The 20851-nt window shown below is 38.7% G+C and overlaps 1 protein-coding gene across 2 annotated transcripts in view; it reads left to right on the top strand.

Annotated features, from left to right (window-relative positions):
* Positions 1-17612, top strand: part of NBAS (NBAS subunit of NRZ tethering complex) — a 185828-nt gene extending 168216 nt beyond the window's left edge. For both annotated transcript variants that reach the window (XM_080583780.1, XM_080583781.1), the window contains exons 51-52: positions 2928-3056; positions 16839-17612. In XM_080583780.1, the coding sequence (XP_080439906.1) occupies positions 2928-3056; positions 16839-17114 (405 nt within the window). In that variant the 3' untranslated portion in view covers positions 17115-17612. The remainder of the gene's footprint in view (positions 1-2927; positions 3057-16838) is intronic.
* The last annotated feature ends 3239 nt before the right edge of the window (positions 17613-20851 follow it).

The following is a 20851-nucleotide window of genomic DNA, read 5'->3' as shown; positions in this document are numbered from 1 at the left end:
GTCTAAAGGACAGGCTGCATTTCTCTTTATCAGTCTTCTGAAATTAGTCTTTTTCTCAAGAGTGATATCTCTTAACTTGATTTCTGTAGGTCCTTTGGGATGAATTCTTCAGTCCCAGAAAAAATAATATTTATTATTAATTCTAGACTGAATTTTCAATGCTGAAGTTTCACCCTTCGTAATTGTCAACTATTTTTGTTCATTTGGTTGAGATCTTTTAATAAGAATTAAAGCAAGAAAGATGCTTCGTTTTTTTGACTTTTCATTACTGGCTTTTGCATAGCAGTATGTCATTAATCATGATGTCATGTCGTAAGAGTACCAGGAAAACAGAGGCAGTGCAGTCTTACCAGAAGGTTAGGGAGATCAAGTGCAGATTAGTGGATAAAAAGGGCGTCTACATAAACAACCAGTGGTCTAGTGAGTATATAATGCCCTGTTAGCATAGCTGCGTTTTGAGAGGATGCTGCAAAAAGAGGGGCAAAAGAGAGAGCCTTACAATAGTTAGTGTACAGATGAACCTGAAAGGGTAAGACTGAAAGAGTGCAGTATATTACCTTATCAGAGATGGAGAGGCTGATTTGATTGTGTTCTATGGGTATTCTTAGAGGGAACAGAAGCTAATAAAATGCTCTTTTGATTTACAAAGAAATGCATAAAAAGAAACATAACAATTGTTGGAATATACTTCTCCTTAGAGAGAAATGATGGATTATCTATATTTGAACATTTTTTGTAGGTAAGACTGGATATCTTCTGTCTCCTATGAGGCACAGAGTTACTCAAGTCATATGACTGGTAACTACCTGAAATCTAATGACCTTTGGCTTAAAAATCTGCTAGTGTAAGGTAAACCTAAGTTAATTGAATAGCTAAGCATTTTCTTTTGTTGAGGCCTTTATGCCTCTGTTACAAACAAAGCAGATTGCTTTAGAAAATATCCCATTAGAATGTATAACCAGTACTAAGGCATAATCTTGGAGCATCTAAGAAGCAAACAAAACAGTAGCATGTCATCTGAGTTAAATGTTATTGCTTTGAAAATAAGAAAGTTAATATCTGTATTATTGCATTTGCTTGCTGAGTGGTAGAATTTTCTTTATTTTAAAGAAGTGCAATGAGATAGCAAATAGATTCAACATCTGCACCATTGGTCTCCTCGACCTGTTGCTTTAAACTTGTACTGTACCTAGTTTGCTTTCCTTCCTCACACAACCAAAAAATATGATTTGGGGTTCTTTTAGAGCCTTTTTATAGTTACGGCTTATTTCTTATGGCAGTGCTTCTCCACTTAGTTTTGAGGGGCTTTCAGGCAGAAAATGTTACCAAGTATGGTAAAATTGCTGTTTTGTTCAGGTTGTGTATCTTATGACTCAGAAATTATTTTTCTGAACATAAGCTGCATTTATTGCCATGGATACACCTTTTCAAGAAAAGGAGACTTGTAGAGCGAGTGATCTCTAACTTTGTATTCAGTAGGTTTGCTGGTATGTCAAGCATACTGCTCAAAAGAAATACAGTACAATATGAAATTATCAAAAGTTTAATGAGCATGTGACTGATCAAAGTTTTAGTGTATTTATTTAATCTTCTTATTCCTTGATCCTATATTCTTATTCCTTGATCCCTTACTGAAAACATTAATCATCAGTAGCAGCAGAATATAGGTTTAAAGGAACAAATCTGGGTAAGAGAACAAGCATTGCATGAGTGATGCAGAGCTCAGTGCAGTATAATTTATCCTGCTCACTGCTGTTTCTTGAAGGTATACATTTAGAAGAGGCTGAGCAAAGTGCAGCTAGGTAGCTTCCTATACCAAGTGAGGCCAGGTGATTGTGCAGTACATGACTGTCGAAACCTTTAACGTCTTTGAATAGTAGCTGTGACTCTAAAAGCCTGGAAATTAAAACCATGCTGCTAAAAGTGTGGTTGTATTTCAGTCTTCAAATTGTTATACTTACCATTAGATTTCAAAAGATCTCTAAAAGTGGTTTGCGTTCCCTCAAAGTAATATTTAGCTGATGAGATCCTTTGGCAATTGATGTTTTTCTAAGTGTTGCAGTGAAACAAAGAGCCCCTGGAAGATTTGGATGCCATTTGCAAGGTGACAGTGCTACATAATACCCAAAGCACTTGGTGTAAGTTGTCCCGAACACAGGACATGTCTGCTGGATCTCAGTGGAAAGTGGCTGTTAGAACAAAATCCTTGGAAAAAAAAAAGATAGGGGAAGTCATCATCTGATGTATAACAGTTTGTTAGTCTAAATGCTTTTTGATGTATAAATAAATCATTGCCATTTGGCAACACATAGTTTTTTTTTTTTTTTTTAAAGATGTCCTTTTTTACTGCATCAGCTTTATGATGCTAAATTTGTGCTTTATTATAAAAATGAGAAGTTATATGAAAGAGGGAAAGGTAAATTACTATGCTTTCATCACGTGTAAAAGTTTGTATAAAGTTTGAAATGGTTTTGAAACACAGCTTTATGGTGTTGCACTTCGGTATGTACTGTTATTTCCTCTTTGTTTTGTTCCACATTTATGATTGTATAACTGAGTTACAGAAGTATCACAGGTGTCTGTTAAACTTCTTTCCGTGTTTTGCAGTATTTCACTAAGCACAAATATATGAGTCCCAGAGAGGGCTGTGATTGCTTTGTTTCTCTTTCAGTGAAACTCTGGGTTGTAATGGTGATTCAGTGCCTCATCTTAATGTAACAAAGACTCGACTTATAACCCTGTATTCCACATCTTTTTTAAATTTATCTGTTCAAGTTTCCAAAGACTTATTTCCATCAGGGACTTCATTTGTTTTAGAAGTTAGGTTTTCATTCTTCATTTGACACAGAATTTTCATAAATTTTAGTTTGAGTGATGATGCTAATATCTCCAGAGATCTTGCTGAATGAGTTTACTTTTATTTTCAGTGTATAAAAGAATTATGTCTGTTGCTGCTTAACCAGTCCCTCTTGCTGCCATCCCTGAAACTGCTGGTGGAAAGCAAAGATCAAGATCTTCATGCTGTGGCACTGGAGCAGATAACAACTGTTGCTAAGGTATGAGCAGTTGAATTAATCAGCTTTCAGAGTTTAAGGTGATAAATTAGCTCTTTTATCTTCATATTAGTAAGCAGAGACTATCGAGACCCTTATCATTATTAAGATTTTCCACAGCTATTGTGTACAGTGAGCAGTAACACAGGGCTTGTAAGATCTTTTCTATATACTTGCGGTGATTAAAATTGACAGCATTTTCTTTAAATTACCTAGTGTGCTATTGTAAGTCAATGTGATGGAAAAGAAACGACTGTGTTATATGAAGTCGATTGTTATCTCGGTGTGTCTATTCTTGCACTTTATTATTTTTTTGTAAGTGATAAAAGTACAAATGAGTTAGCGTGTTTCTGACAAACTTGGCATTGTTCATATACACATTGTAAGCTGCTAACAAATTTTTTGTTTTGTAGAAGGGATGAAATACATGTATGTTTGGGGATTTTAGGTGATTCTAAACATGTTTTTACTTGACACTGCAACAGAGTTTCTGGAGGAAAAAAAGCTAAATACTATCTCTTATTTGGACAAGAACTGCTATACATTACTATGTATTTTCAATTGTTGTAGAAAGTTACTGTTTTTTATGCAGTAAAAAAAAACAGTGCAACTGTTTTTTTCCCCCCCATATATTTACTTGTCAGTTAAGAAGTAAGGCCTAAAATCACGAAAGCTAGTCTCCTAGAAAGAAAAATCACTTGTTCGTTTGTTTGTTAGCATGTTTTGTGTGTGTTTTTGTTTTTGGTCTCGTGAAAACTGAGATGGGTTTAAAACTTCTAACTTTAAATTAACTTTTGTGCATGTAAACCAGGCACGCCGGTGATGAGCTAAGGGATGGTGCGCTAGAATCAGAGGGACTGTGTGCTAGTGAGACCCTTCGGTCAGCTACACAAGGTGCTGCATGTAGGGAGGTGCATTTGAAGTGCTTCTACACAAACGCACACAGTATGAGGAATAAAATGGATGAGCTAGAAGTCTTGGCCCAGTCCCGCAGCTACGACATCATCGGCATAAGCGAAAGCTGGTGGGATGAGTCCTGTGGCTGGTGTGTTGCAATAGATGGTTACAGGCTCTTCAAGAGGGACAGGCAGGGTAGGCGAGGTGGCGGGGTGGCAATGTATGTGAAGCATGGGCTGGACTGTGTGGAACTTCAAGTTGGTGACGGCAAAATTGAGAGCCTCTGGGTAAGGATTAAGGGACGAACAAATAAAGGGGATGTCGTTGTGGGAGTCCATTATAGACCACCTGGCCAGGACAACAACACCGATGAATTTTTCTTTGCAGAACTAAGAGATGCCTCAAGATCAACTCTCCTTGTCCTAATGGGGGATTTCAACTTGCCAGATGTCAACTGGGATCACCACATGGCTGACACGAGCAAGTCCAGGAGGTTCATAAAGCACCTAGATGATAACTTCTTGGTGCAGGTGCTAAGAGAGACAGCTAGGAAAGGTGCCCTCCTAGATCTGCTGCTGGAGAACAGAGAGGGTCTTGTGGGAGACGTGGCAATTGGCGGCTGTCTCGGTCATAGTGACCATGAAGTGGTTGAGTTTAGAATTTACGGTGACAGAAGGAAAACTGCCACCAAAACTTCAGCCCTGGATATGGGGAAGGCAGACTTCAGACTGGTCCCCTGGGAAACTGCTTTTGAAGACATTGGCATCCATCAGTGCTGATCAGTCTTTAAGCACTGCCTCCTAAAAGCACAAGATCAGGTGATTCCAAAGTATCGGAAGTTAGGCAAGCGGGGCAGAAGGCCGGTCTGGCTGACCAGGGAAGTTCTACTGGAGCTTAGGCGAAAAAAGAAAGTGTACGGCTGCTGGAAGGAGGGTCAGGCGACGAGGAAGGAATACAGGGATGCTGTTCGTGTTTGTAGGGAGAAAATTCTTGTGGCCAAAGCCCAGCTAGAGCTGAAGCTGGCCGTGTCTGTGAGAGACAGTAAACAAGGTTTTTTTAGATATGTGAACAGAAAAAGGAGAACCAAAGAAAACATAGGTCCACTACTAGATGGGGAAGGTCTCCTCACAGACAATGACATAGGCAAAGCAGAGACGTTTAACGCCTTCTTGGCCTCCGTCTTCAACACTGATGATGGGCTTCGGGACCCAGGGTGTCCTGAGCTGGAGGATCATGACGGTGGGAATGACAAACTCCCAACCGACCCTGAATGTGTGCGGGATTTGCTGCTCCACCTGGATCCATACAAGTCCGTGGGTCCGGATGGGATTCATCCCAGGGTGCTTAAAGAGCTGGCTGGTGTCATCGCGGGACCTCTCTCAATTCTTTTTCAATGATCTTGGGAATCTGGAGAGGTCCCAGTGGACTGGAAGCTGGCAAATGTGCCAATTTTCAAGAAGGGTAAGAAAGAAGACCCTAGCAATTACAGGCCTGTCAGTCTCACATCAGTGCCTGGTAAAATTATGGAGAAGATGATCCTTGAAGTTATTGAAGTACACCTGGGGGACAATGCAGTCATTGGTCCCAGCCAACAGGGGATCATGAGGGGTAGGTCCTGCCTAACAAATTTGATTTCCTTTTATGATAAGATCACCCATCTAGTTGATCAAGGGAAACCAGCTGATGTGATCTTTTTGGACTTCAGCAAAGCTTTTGACACGGTTTCCCATAGGATCCTACTGGACAAAATGTCCAGCATACAGCTAAACAAAACCATCATGCGATGGGTGAGCAATTGGCTGACGGGCAGGGCTCAAAGGGTTGTGGTAAATGGGGCCACATCTGGCTGGCGGATGGTCACTAGTGGGGTCCCTCAAGGCTCCATTTTAGGGCCAGTCCTCTTCAATGTCTTTATAAATTATTTGGATGTAGGACTAGAAGGTGTTTTGAGCAAATTTGCCGACGACACCAAACTTGGAGGAGTTGTGGACTCGGATGAGGGTGGAAAGGCCTTGCAGAGAGATCTGGAGAGATTGGAGAGCTGGGCGATCACCAACCACATGAAGTTTAACAAAAGCAAGTGCCGGGTCCTGCACGTGGGATGGGGCAACCCTGGCTATACGTACAGACTGGGTGACGAGATGCTGGAGAGCAGCCCCGCAGAGAGGGATCTGGGTGTTGTGGTTGACAGCAAGTTGAATATGAGCCAGCAGTGTGCCCTGGCAGCCAGGAGGGCCAACCGTATCCTGGGATGCATCAAGCACGGCATTGCTAGTCGGTCGAGGGAAGTGATTGTCCTGCTCTACTCTGCGCTGGTGCGGCCTCACCTCGAGTCCTGTGTGCAGTTCTGGGCACCACAGTACAAAAAGGACATTAAACTGTTGGAGAGTGTCCAGAGGAGGGCGACGAAGATGGTGAAGGGCCTAGAGGGGAAGACATATGAGGAGCGGCTGGGGTCACTTGGCCTGTTCAGCCTGGAGAAGAGGAGGCTGAGGGGGGACCTCATCGCAGTCTACAACTTCCTTGCGAGGGGGAGTGGAGAGGCAGATGACCTATTCTCCGTTATCACCAGTGACAGGACCCACGGGAACAGTGTTAAGCTGAGGCAGGGGAAGTTTAAGCTGGACATCAGGAAGAGGTTCTTCACCGAAACGGTGGTTGCACACTGGAAGAGGCTACCCAGTGAAGCAGTCACTGCACCAAGCCTGTCTGAATTTAAGAAGCAATTGGACTGTGCACTTAGTCACATGGTCTAAACTTTTGGGTAGACCTGTGTGGTGCCAGGAGTTGGACTTGATGATCCTTCTAGGTCCCTTCCAACTTGGGATGTTCTATGATTCTATGTACAACCTGAAAGACTTCCTTGGATTTTGTTAGCCATGGTTGTGCAGTATAGCTGTCTACTTACTGCAAAAGAGAATAAATGGCTTTTCTTTCTTGCTGGATAACTGTATCGAAGGTCCCCATATAATATTTATTTATTTAGGAAAACCACTTCTCTAATATTTTTGAATTCCGTACTGTCTCTTAGGGAGCTCTTAGTTGCGTATTGCAATATAAACGAATAATTGAGGTTAAATTTCCAGTATGCTACTTCAAAATAAAACTGCCTTTACAGAAACAGAAATGAAAACTTGTACATGTTTTAAAAATAAGCATCCTCAAAATGCAAAAGCTTTAAAAATGCAGTATGTTGGAATGCAGATTGAAAATGTAACTTTTTTCTGAGATTAAAAGTATGCAAACTTTCCTCCGTTTCTGAAGGAGCCTTCTCCATCAGGCTCTCTGTTCCAGTTATATGTGTTGCAACAAGTTTTTCAGATTCTCTGGTTACAACAAACAGTGCAGTCCAACCACGTAGTTTGACACTATCCCCTGTTTTCCTAGGAAAGATATGGAAAGAAAAGCGATCCTGATTTTCCCAGGATTCTGCTGTAAGTCTCTCATCCTCTCTTGGTTTTATCTGCTTCCCCTTCAGGGGGCCTTCAGAACCTGTCAGAGAAACAATGAATCTGGAAGTATTGGCTTCATCTCAGATGTTGCTAATTTACCTTCAAAAGTACTGTTATTGAAACGGATGGAGCACTAGCTTTGTGGAACATAAATGGACATTCAAAGTATTTGCAAGGAAGGTAGCAGGGCATGTTACGTGTAATACACGTCTTCTTGTTTCAAAATCTGAATATCATAATTAACATCCAGTACAAATTGTAAGTATTTCCTAGTTGAGGCTGTTGTTCTAAGGAAATAACCACAGGTTTTTATGAAGGTGTTCCTATTCCCAGTTTTTTATACAAATGAAACACAACATTTCTGACTTTTCCACAAAAGATACCTTTCTAAATATTAACCACCAAAACAGTGGATTATTGTTAGCATGTCAATAGTTTTATTTTTACACCTACAGTTGTAGATTTTTGTCTGCAAAACAATTTTTGTAACTGTTTTTAAACAAGATGATCTTATAGAAAAGGAGCTGGAGATCTGATATATGCATGCACTTTCTCATCTATATGTTCTGTTAACCTTTTAAAATTGACTTTTTTGTTAACAGATGAAAGCTGCTGAGTTAGTGATTAGCTCTCAAGCTTCCCAGCAGGAATTTATGTCCAAGTACATTTTATTTAACTACTTTTAAAGCCCAGTGCTGTGCAGTAGCACTTTCTGAATGGCTGCTAATTGTATTGCTATCTTAACTGGCCTTTTCTTTCCAGTGTGTTGTGGCTTTTAATTTTCTACAGTCTAGGTTGATTATATTATATTGAAGTTTTAGGGCCAGGAACCATATTAACTTCTTACTAATATAAAACACTTACTACACCTGTGCATTCCTAAAATAATGTTCTTTTTGGCCTTCTTATGTGAGAGGCAGTTTGAAAAACTGTTCCTACTTTTTCTTCCAAAATCAGTATTAATTTGAGCATATACTTCTACACCAGTGCTCCGTAACCTAGAATTTTCAGTGCATTTAGCTTTGGTCTAGTATTTCATCTTAAGTCAATGAAAATGTAACTTGATTTCATTCCGTCAGGCATAGTGTTTAGCCAGTACCTTGAATGTGAGATTCACCACCAGTGTTAGAAAAGCAACTAGCACAGAAGAGTGCCATGCTACATTTGAGAGCATGGTGGTTTCTTGGATGGTTGAGAAATTATCTCTTACTCCTTGATTTATATGCATCTCTTATGATTACGCTAGTTGGTAGTTTACCAACTAAAAGTGCGTATACTGCTTAGCTATGTCAATGTTTATTCAGTATAATTTTGTATGCATACTTTTTGCTTTTTAGCAACAGTAATAGCAGTGTTAATGCTTCTTGTAGAATTTTTAATAAATTTTTCATAGGAAGCCCATTTCTGGTTACATTAAACAGGGAAAGGACAAATAACATCTGGCAAAGGGAAATCATAGCTATTGATTCCCCGACATAGTGTTAAAACAACTCACAGATATGGCTGTGAGAAAAATACAGCACTTGCTTGCTGATACGATGTATTAGTTAGCCATTTGTTGTATGTTGCTGACAGCTTTATGGATGTTTACAGTTAAAAGGATGATGCTGAAGTGCTGATACTAAGAATTGTATAGCTTTTGCCTGTAATAAAACAACCAGGATTTTGTGTAAGCTTTTTTGAAATTGCAGACATCTCTTTATTGTGCATCTTCTTATAAACTGCCATTTACCTCTTTTGGATTACAGAAGTATCTGTTTTTTCTCTGTGGTGTGTGAAAATTAAAAAAAAATGTAAAAAGTTTACTTAAATAAGCTTATTATTGCCAGTGGGATTTAGACTTTGCCCTTAAGAGTCAGATTATTTTTTATTTTTGAGAAGGGTTGGCGATTCACTTGATTATCTTTCATAGATCAAGACTGATATTTTTACTTCTGACGGAGAAACTAAGTGTTCTGCTACCTGTTGGTAGGTAAAATGGAAGTTGACGTAGGAGTAGAAAATATTTTTAGTTAATCTAAAATAATATTTTATTTCAGTTTATATCCTGTATTTTCAATGTTGACGTGCTAAGACTACCTTTACAAAATGGTTTATTGAAAAATGCAATATGAAAAATCATGAAGAATGTGTGAAATTAATTTCCAGTTATTTCTCCACAGTCTTGTTCCATGTATGGCTGCTCACTGTGTGTGGCTTACCTTTTAAAAGAAACCTTGTAAAATTATGCATTTATAACCTAACAGTAATCTGTCTGTCCTTTACTTGTCTAGTTGTTTTTAGGTCTCTTCATTTTCTTACCCCCTTACTTATTTGTCCTGTAGCCATACAGACTCCATCCAGGAACAAAATGAAAAGCATTTTTACCTCCACTAGTAGTGTAGAGCTAATACTCAAGCAAATGGCCAGTTCAGTTCTTTTTAGCTGTTATGTTATCAACAGCTCTTATTTTTCCATTAGTATCCATATTTCATAGTGCATGGGTTTGGTAATGCGTAAGTTATGGATGACACATTTCCTGTTGCTAGTACCAGACCCTCTAGACTCTTTTTATGTCTCTAGACATAAAAAATATGAACAGGGAATTGCCCAGACTCTGACTTGTCCTTTACTGAAGCAGGCAAAGGGAACCTTCTGACCTGCTCTTGCTTATCTGAAGTCATCACTACAGAGAGATTTCTTTCAAATATGCTACGTACTATCAAATATAGGTACAATATCCATGTACGCTGTAATAGCAACCAGTAGAAATACTGGATACTTACATGAGATGTAGTGTTGGTCCTGGAGAGTGGAGCCACATTATTGTTTTTCATTTATGGTCACTCAAATTTTTAGAATCCTCCCTGATTTACCAGTAAAGCTTCTTTAGATGCCTCAAGTTGCTATTCCTAGTATGTCAAAAGAGCTGTCACCTTTGGTAAAGCTGATTTTCACATACCTATTTAGCACAAAAGGTTGTTTAAAACTTGCAGACTCCCTGCCTCTGCTTGCCCAGGGGAGCTGCTGTCTTGGTGGAGCTGAGGGCCTCGAGCCTGAGCGCATTTGCAGTTGGTAACATCATTTGTGCTGTTGGCAAAGCCCCAGGCAGGCACGCTTAAACCTTCCTAATTATACACTGACAACACCAAGTTCAGCGTAAGACACAAACTGACATTGTGATTCAGAAATACTGCAGTCAGCGTAGGGGGTAAATACAGGTTGTACGACTGCTTCTTTTTCAGATCATTTGCCAAGGGTGTTTCAGAAACAGCTTGAATGTGTCCTCCCTAAGAGTCTGGGATGAGGCTCCTCCCGCTCCTGCTGAGGATATGCAGAAAGAAATTAAGACTTGTGGAGGAAGGAGCGCACGTGGTCCTCACTTCTGTGCTTGTTGAGGGCAGCCCTGCTGGGATGTGATTTTTCATCAGCAGATGCAGACTCTTTTATAAATTTTGCATTAAAGAGACATTTGATAAAATGTACAAACCCTGTTCGAAGCAGATTGCTGTAGCACTGCAGTGGCAGAAATGATGAGTGCATCTGTTGCAATCCTCTTTCTATGTGGTCTCTGGCTTCTTAGATGAATATGCACCTCTGTAGCTGGGAACTGCATTGATCGTCAGTCTGAAGTGAGCTAGTCATCAGAGGTAGCACTTGAATGCCTACATCTTTAATGTAGATATCAGCCAATACCTAAATAGGTACCCGTGTCAAGGAAAAAAGTCAGGATTTCCTCTCCTTAGCATAAGTATCCCCATTAGTTCTTTTCCTTGTACATACGCACAGTGTGTGTGTGGGCATCACACTAAATCGGCACCATCAAATCCTGCTGAAGGAGAAATGGATATGAAAAAGTAAAACATCTCCAATTTAAGCCTTCCAAAAGTAAAAGATTTTACGTTACTGAAAAATTTAGCACCCTCAGCATGGAAGTCTAGATAGATGCAGTGATTTTTCTCCATCGTATATACTGTGAGTTTGTCATCGTTGTTGTTTATGGTTTATTCACATGCTCACACAAGATGGAAAGTGGCTGTGAATTCATTTTGCAGAAGATGCCTGCACCTGTGAGACTTAAACTGCAGTCAGCTGCATTCCACATCACTGGAATAGCATTTATGGGGAATTGGCTATAACCGGCTGGAACCAGTGTTTTAAGATTAATTTAGGTTGTTGGGATGGTAAGGGCATGCATATGCCTTTCTGCAGATCAGAAGCAATTCATTAATAAGACCCTCCTTTGCTCACTGTCCAGAAAACAAACAAACAAACAAACAAACAAACAAAAAACAGATTTTTAACACTAGGATTAGGATGGTAAGGTTACTTTTTAGTAATTGCCTTAACTGGGTTTACTCTCTTGTTTACAAGTCTTGTCAAAAGGGTTAGTTTGAAAAAGAAAAGACAGTAAAAAACTTAAGACTCTGTGTTTACCACAGACAAATATTTGGTGTGTATTCTAGGTGTATTTTCTTGCAGCCAATGTGTGCCAATTCATAGAACATTTCAGATACGGTCAAAATGGTTAGCAAACAAAAATAGCCTCTAAGGTTGTTATGAATTTATGTGTAAAAATTTAAAATTTTGAGAGTCAGAAGTCCATAGGGACTAGTGTCCTGACTCCAACAGGGGGAATAATCACAAGTCTAGTGAAGAGTAAGAATAGGGGAAACGTACATCTTCTTGTTCTGGGTTGCTCTCGCAGCTTCCAGTTATTTTTGGCTGTATGTATTTGTGTGCTAAGTAACTGCTAGTGGTTTTCTTTCTCAGTTTTGCCCAGTTTCCCCTTTAAACATGGATGAGCTTTTACATTGTGCAGTATCATTTGCCAAAGAATTCAACAGTGTAATAAAAAGCTATTTTCTTTTATTTACTCTGAATCCGATTCTGTTAGCTTCACTTGATGCTTCATAATTCTTGTTTTATGAGGGAATGTTTAATCAGTCCCCATATACTCTAATGATGTTGATAATCTGCTTATACCATCTAAGCTGCTGCTTTTTTAGGTGGAAGAGTCCTAGATTTTGAATTCTTGAGCAAACACCATATTATAAACTCTATAGAGGAAATGGCCTCAAATTGTGCCAGGGGAGGTTTAGGCTGGAAATTAGTATACATTTCTTCTCAGAAAGAGCAGTCAGGCATTGGGACGGGTTGCCCAGGGAGGTGGTGGCATCACTGTCCCTGGGGGTGTTTAAGGAAAGGTTGAACATGGTGCTTAGGGACATGGTTTAGTGGGTGATATTGGTGGTAATGGGATGGTTGGATCAGATGATCTTGAAGGTCTTTTTCAACCTTAATGATTCTATGATTCTATAATATATTTTTACTTTTAAATATATGTTGTGTCTATATTTTAAAGCAATGTTTGCATTAGTGTTTGTTCTGATTTAAAATAATTTTAAATATAGAGTGTATATAAATTGATTTTTTTAAATCATATTTTTATAGTTATATCAAAGTATGGTTGCTCAGTATACAAGCTGTATTAATTGAGATTTTAAAATACACATTAATTCACTGACAGTCTTTGCATAGGTTTGGTAAGTAATTTCCATGAGCGCATTTTTTTTATTTAAATACTGGCATGATCTGGAGTTATAAAAGTGATAAAAACATATAGTCAAGTTTTTGCCGCCTATTTTTATACACATTTCTCATTAAACCTTGGCTTCTCTGCATTCCTCCCACTCCTGTCAGGCACCGCTTAGATTTACCAAAGCAGTGCAGAACAGGCAGTGGCCTTGGCCCCAGGAAATGTGTTCAAAGGATCTGATTTCATAGGATCATAAAATCATAGAATGGTGTGGGTTGAAAGGGACCTTAAAGTTCATCTAATTCCAGCCCCCTCCCGTGGCAGGGACACCTCCCACCAGACCAGGTTGCCCAAAGCCCCATCCAGCCTGGCCTTGAACACCTCCAGGGATGGGGCATCCACAGCTTCTCTGGGCAACCTGTGCCAGTGCCTCACTGCCCTGAGAGTGAAGAATTTCTTCCTAATACCTAATCTGAATCTCCACTCTTTTAGTTTATAGTTATTACCCTTGTCCTATCACCACATTCCCCGACAGAGTCCCTCCTCATCTTTCTTGTAGGCCCCCTTTAGGTATTGGAAGGTCTCCCTGGAGCCTTCTCTTCTCCAGGCTGAACAACCCCAAATCCCTCAACCTGTCTTCATAGGAGAGAGGCTCCAGTCCTCTGACCATCCTCATGGCTCTCCTCTGGACTTGTTCTAGTATGTCCACGTCCTTCTTGTGCTGGGGACTCCGGAGCCAAACACGCCAGGTGGGGTTTCACGAGAGCAGAGTAGAGGAGGAGAATCACCTCCCTTGCCCTGCTGGCCACGCTGCTTTTGATGCAGCCCAGGTTATGGCTGGCTTTCTGTGCTGTTGCCTTCTTGTGTTTACAGTCACCTGGAGACAAATACATTGCAAAGGCTTCCCCTTTCAGACCAGATTTTCAGACAGCCTTGAAGAGTCAGACGATTGTAAATGTTAATCAGTTTAAACTTACTGGACTATTCAATCTTAAGTGTGGACTGCCAGACACAACGGAGAGTGTTTTGTATGCTCTTTTGTTGTGTATAAAGACACAATGATCTTGTTCATGTGTGAGTACAGATGCATTGCTCTGCCTCTGCATTGCACGTGGACATCTTTATATCCATAGTGTAGCTCAGACGATTAATGGTTTTATGCTGAAAAAGGTATATTAGGTTCAGACTTGCCTCTCTCTGATTTGTAGGTTTTTGGCATATGAAATTGCACTAATCTATAGGACTTTTCATTAACTGAATAATAGCCTAAAAAAAAGTAATTTAAATCAGACCTCCCATCTGCTGTTAATCTCATTACTGTAATTATTGTTTGTGCTTTATGTCCATAAAATTAAATACTAAAGCGCTGGGTAAAGTTGCATCCTGTGTGCTGGTCAAGAATAGAGCATATGGAGCTCAGAAGTGGGGCAGAATACCCCTCCAGCCTCCCATTTCAGAAGAGATGAGAGTTGTTTCGATAATGGCCTATTGCACTTACTGCAACTGCTTATTGCTACATGATGCCAACGCCAGGAATTTTATTGTCTTCAGAAGGAAAGCATCTCAGTAATTAACATGAAACAATTCAGAGGAACTTTTAAATAATGAAAGACTTAGAGTGGACAACCTGAAGCGTGCACAACCCTACAGTTGTTAGAACCATTCTGAATACTGGCTCTAGAACTGCTGTGCGCCATTGCATTTTAGCTTTGTAAACTGTAAGGAGTTATGTAACTAATCGTGAGAATGCTGAAGTCTTGGAGGAAATTGTTTAAGATTTGAGCCATGACAAAGCCATTCTGTTTTTCTGGAAAACTTCTGAAGTTTGAAAGGAAGTGAAAATTGTAAACTATAAGGAATAATCATGTATTAATTAATTACATTAATTAAAGATGATAAACAGTTTTTGGGAGAATAGCCTCACCTGGCATCTTTTATCTGAGGCTTTGTGCTTGATAAAGTATAGTATTTTTTCATGCTATGGTATTTCATGTGTTGTCTTTTTCCTTTTTTAATTATATTTGATGTTGTGTGGAATGTTGTCTTTTCCAAAACTGAGCAACACATAATTTTGTTTCTTATCACATGTATGCTTTCAGTCATCATGCTTTCGCAGAATAGAAACATATATTCATTAGTCTAAAATTATTTAGATACAATAAAGGCCTTTCTTCTAAAAGAATTTGTCATTACTTCAAAGGAAGCTCTTTCTTCTGAAGTTAGGGGCAGATTTCTCATTCTCAGATTCAGATCTACTTTCATACAAAGAACTACCTGATAGTTCCTTATAAATGCTGTTCCTCCATATGTAAATGTAATATTGATTCCTCTAAATAAGTGCCAAAACTTGGGATTGCCAATCATTCAAGGGGAAGCTACCTATCTGTTCTGACTTATGCCTTAAGTATCCTGTTTCTTTGACTACGTGTATAGGGAAACTGGAGAGAGTAGTTTCCCACATTAGACAGTCCATGTTAACCGGTGTGCATGACCTCACAGTGTATGCGTCTGAGTAAGAAAGATATTTAACAGGAATTTTGGTTTTCTGAACTGGTAGATCATAGTGATGTTTAATCTTTCTAATAAATACTGCAAAATGTATTGCAAATTGATAGTTACATCTCACTGAGCAATGGTAGTGAAAACTTCATGGAAGCGAGAACTGGGTTATAAGCAAGAAGTGCCTGTTACAATGTGCTCGTGGTAAAGGTGGGGGCAAGTGGTGGGTGCTGCCTCTTACACATGAACAAGAGGAAGCAAAGCTCTGTGCTGTTTTAGCTTGGACTGAAATAGAGGCAAGGAAATTTTACATGTCCTGAAAGGTATCGGGATTAAGTGCTTTGTGATAATAATTAGATTGAAAATTGCTTAAATTCAACTGTCAAGTGTCAGTGTTGTGCCCTGTGGTTAGTCAACAGCTCTAGCTGAATTGGTCTTTGAGTGGTACCGAATCACAGGATTTTTATTACTTGCTGGTATGTATGTAAGACAATGCATCATTGTTATAGAAAATGAAACTAAAGCTAGACAGAGACTTCTTTAAAACAGAAGAGTTGCTTTGTAAAACAGGGATTTAATTACTTTATTTGTTAGTTGATAGGATGCAGTCATATTGACTACTGTCCACCACTTCTTTGGCCCTTTTTGTGTTACATGCATTGTTTTATTGTACTTCTTGAAGTGATATGACACCTAAACTGATCAAAGCACTGCATTTCAAGGAACCTAGAAAAGATTTATATAAGACTTCCAAAATGAACTGAAGTAGAATTTAATGTGTTCTGCAATGTTATTTGTAAAGCCATAGACCAGATTTTCAAGAGAATATGTGCTCTCATGTATCAGATAGCCTCCTTTTCTTCTGAGGCATCTGGGGTGTCTCACAGAAATAGCAACTGTGTGCACCAAATCTTCTTTAAAATAGATTGTATTCTGAAAATCTAGTCCTTGTGAGTGCTGAAACTCTGGAAAATCTGTTTGAGTCTGGGAATGTTGTCAGTATAGAATATAATATAGCGTATTAATGAAAATGACCAAAACGTGTTCTGCTCTGACCTTCCTCAGGGTGTCCTTTTTGATATGGAGGTAAGTGGTGTGGTCCATTCAGCACTGGGGACTGAGAACCTGTGAAAACTGGATAAAGCTTTTCATATAATTCTAGCTCCGTTATTAAACATTCTTATTCCTTAACTTCATGCAGGTCAAATATTTACACTAAAGCAAGAGACTGCTAAAGATGCATCTTTACATATTCTGAAATATAGCAAGTATGTATCATTGTTATTAATCCATTCAAAGTACTATATCATCTTGCTTTCAAGGTCACACTGTGCAGACAGACCAGTCATGGCATGTTCTGGTTGATGGATGTATCGGGTAATTCATTTTTAATTACTATGGATTTTTCATTCTTCGTAGGTTGATGATTCCAGTTGTGATGCTGAACTACTTTCCTTGCTCCTCAATGCCAAGTTAGTGGTAAAGTGCATATCTACTGCCTTCTACCCTCACCTTATTGACCACTTGCTGGCTAACCAGGAAGAAGGAGGCTGGGATGTAGAGGAAATAGCAAAACAACTTAAAGAAGCAGGGTTCAGTGCAGAGGCGGGGTCTCTCTTGATGTCTCATCGCGGAACTCATCCTGCACTCAGGACTTTTACTACTGCTCTCCAGGCTATTCAGCATTGGATCTGAAAATGTTGGATTTATAGATTTCTGTCTTTCTTCTGGAGATCATCTACAAAAGGGAGAATTTGTTGTTCCAGTGAAGTAACAAAGTTAGCTATCATTACCTACATTTTGCAGAAAATTCAAACAGCACACTAACAGTGAATTCCTATATACTTGTAATGTTTAAAAATATATATATTGGTGTGGACAGTGTAATTCTGTTACATACTAGCAAAACATTGAATATGATTAAAGTTTTCATAAAGGAGAAGAACATTAAATGATTACATTGACATGTAAATAAAACATTAATAATCTGACAGGTTATATACAATTTGTCTTAATTTCTGTAAGTAATTTACTTTTTGTCATAATGTAAAACTAATGTAAAAATACAAAGATATATGGAACAAAAAATCAGAATGAAAATTAATTTCTGAGAATTTCAAAACCTTAAAATTTAGTATTGTGCAATGTTGTTGCCACAGCTTTTGTTTGCAATCAGTAAAATATTTTGCATTTATTGTCTCTCTTTTTCTCCTTCTTATAGATAGCTAAATATTTTCTTTAGCCACTTTTTTTCTGAAATTCCTTTCTCTTCTTAGTGATGTTTATTCATAGGGACAAGCAGAAATTTTCTATGCTTGTGGACTGTTTTAGACTCAGAGGTATTTTTCTCTACAATTGGGAAGCCCTATCTCAAATTTTCAATGTTTATTTATACCTATTATGAATGCACTTTTCAAATATTTCCAAGACATGACAATTTCCAAATGCCTTTCTGTCTTAGTAAGTCAAAAGATTTCTGATTTGTTTTCTGTTTTTTTTTTTTTTTTTAATCAAGGGCATTGTCTGTTTATTACATTGTCTGTACTATCAGAAGGTTTTGAAGTTCCATGTGTTAATAGAAATTTCTTGTTAAAATTAATCTGTAAATCTTTTCCCTAATTTTGTGTTCAGATCTAATTTTGATGTAATAATGCACAGAAACTTTAAACACTGTAGGATCATAGTATAACACACGTTGGAAGTGCATTCTAGGGGTTCGACCTCCTCATTGAAAGAGTGTTAGTTTAATGTCAGAGCAGGTCACTCAGGGCTTTATTCAATCAAGTCTGAAAACCTCTAAGGATGGAAACTGTGCAACTCTACCCCAGGCAGGCTGTGTCCCCATGTTGAAAAGCTTTTTACATAATACCTTCTTGGTTAAACCTGTCTTGTTTCAGCACCTGGCAGTTGTCTCTCCTCCCACCATGCACGTTGTGATGAGCCTGGCACCATTGGCTGGATAGCCTTCTTGTAGGTATTGGAATGCCACTATGGGGTCCTCCATAGCCTGCTCCCCTAAAAACAAACAAAATTCAAAAGAAGAACTGGAAAAAAAACAACAAGCCACCTCTTAGTGCAGTGAGATTGCAGTTCATAGGTGACTTAAATGGATGTACCACGCCTGCACTACAGACACTAGTGATGAATTCAGTTAATACTTGTAGTAGTCCAAATTCAGTGTAGATGCAAAGTGCCAGTATATTTTACTGTTTCCAAGCCTAGCTCAGGTCCAGGCCTTCACAGGACATGGAGATAAGTGCTGAGAGATCAAGCCAGCAGAGGGATCTCAGAACTAAAATTGAGCGTTACGGCCAATGCCCACCTGCCTGGCACTGCCTGGGTCTCGGGCAGGACTGAGTTAATCTCCTCCAGTGCTGGCCAGGGCTGACATTCAGCTAATGACCTGAGTGTCTCCATACTCAGTGCTGTGGAAAGATTTAAATCCTGGCAAATAGGACTGTAGTAATCTGCAAAGGGAGCCCAGGGTCAGGTTGCCACCCTGCTAATAAATAATCTCTCTTGGGTTCCAGAACACTCTACAGGAGTTAAAGCAAATCCTAATGGTAATAGAAGGAGCCAGTTCAGATGTGGTTGCTCTGTGTTTCAGCAATAACATCTGATTCTGAACTTTCTTATTTTTAGAGTAGCCAGGCCCTTCATTGTGCAATGTAGTAATGAGCTGACTATACTGAGTAGTTTCTAAATCTCTTTTTCCTAAATGTCAGCTTGAATCATTAAAGAAAGGAAAGGAGTGGGTTAAGAGCTTAAAGTAACTGTTTTGTAACAAATTTATATTACTGAGTTCTCTCCTAGGCTTGAGGATTTAGTAATGGATGATGATATATTTGTGGAACCACAACCGACACTTATTACCATCATCTTTGACTTGGGATCTGTTTTGTTGTATCAGTGTGAACAGACTGTGAAAATTGCTCAGATGTTTGCCTTGCCACCTTACTTTAGCATTCCTAATGAGATATTTAATAGTGCTTTAACTCTTGAGATTGTTAACTTTTTTGAACTTGCTGGTCACAGCTGTCCTTCGGTGTTTTAAGGAAGGTTATCTCATCCATGTACCTAATATATATATATTAAATTCAAATGTATATAATTCAGGTATATTGCTTTAATTTCGTTCTCTTACACTAACAGTCCCAAGAGCCTCAAAATAGCACAGCACAGTATATTGGAATTGCAGAGAAAAGAAAGGAAAAACTTAGAAAATGAAATGTAACCGGAAATCAGCAGATGCAGACAAACTGCAAGACATATCTCCAGCAAGAAAACCTTGAATTATTCCACAGAAGATATTTCTATATTTAATGATGTTTTCTTTTTTGGTCTGTTTTGTTTTCAGGTTAGTCAGTAAGTTTGTAGCTGGATTTTCTGACTATTCTCTTTCAGGATCATGAAAAGTTAGTGTTTAGTGTCACTTCAGAGCTGAGCTGTAGATAAAGCTCTAATGAGTGTTATTGATCTTCTGTCTGTGTTCTGTTTTGCTGGTGTTAAAAATCCATGATAAATGTTTTCCTTCTAGACAGAGCTACTCCTGACTTATTCTGTATTCAAAACTTGCATCAGTAATGAACAGTTTTAGTATATACATCCAAAACTGATTAGCCTATATTCGTATATCTTCCAAAATAAAATAGAAATTAAAAAATAGATGAAAGAAGAGGCACATAACAAGGATACATGTATCCCAGTGCTAGCTTTTTTATATCTTTTGTATGATAGAGCAAATTTTTTACATTTGAGGCTCTGGGAGTGACCAAGATACACTAGCAAATACTGTTTTGTTTTGGGGATTATTTTTTCATTTAGTTAAGAAAATCACCTTGGTATTAACTGTATTTAACACAAAGTAAAACCAACACAACACAAAAGAGTTGAACTGGCACTTGAGAGTCAGTTTTATTTTGTAATTTTTATTTTTGTGCAAATCTAAACTTGGAGATGCTTATGCTGACAAAAATACGTGAATAAAGAGTTCAGTTGTATTTCTAGGAGCAATGCTTTCAAACGCAATTAATCCTTTTTTCCCTGAAAAGCACTGATAGTGTTTGCATCTTCAAGGAGCTTTTTGCTGCTGGTTTGTTGCACCAAAGCAGCAAAATCTATCACCTTCCTTGGGTGTAAGGAGAACTAGATTCAAGAAAGATGACTGTTCACAATTTCTTTCTCTGCTGAAAGTCATAAGTGGAGCCATTATGTCACTGCAACCAGCTACAGAGGGGTCACTTCTGTATTTATAAACAATAGCGCAATTCAGTGGCTGGGTTGGCCACATTTGATTCATTTAGTTTCCTTCTGTGATTTATTGTTTTTGGCGTTCTGCACTGTGAAAAGACATTGTGAGGATGGCCATAGAATATGGATACCTTCATCACAGGGGTAAAACTCGTACACTTAAAAAACATGATCATTTTTCA

Source organism: Anser brachyrhynchus (genome assembly GCF_964034855.1).
Source record: "Anser brachyrhynchus genome assembly, chromosome: 3".
Classification (NCBI taxonomy): domain Eukaryota; kingdom Metazoa; phylum Chordata; class Aves; order Anseriformes; family Anatidae; genus Anser; species Anser brachyrhynchus.
The sequence above is the reverse complement of the archived record's forward strand: the minus strand, read 5'-3'. Positions and strand labels throughout refer to the sequence as shown.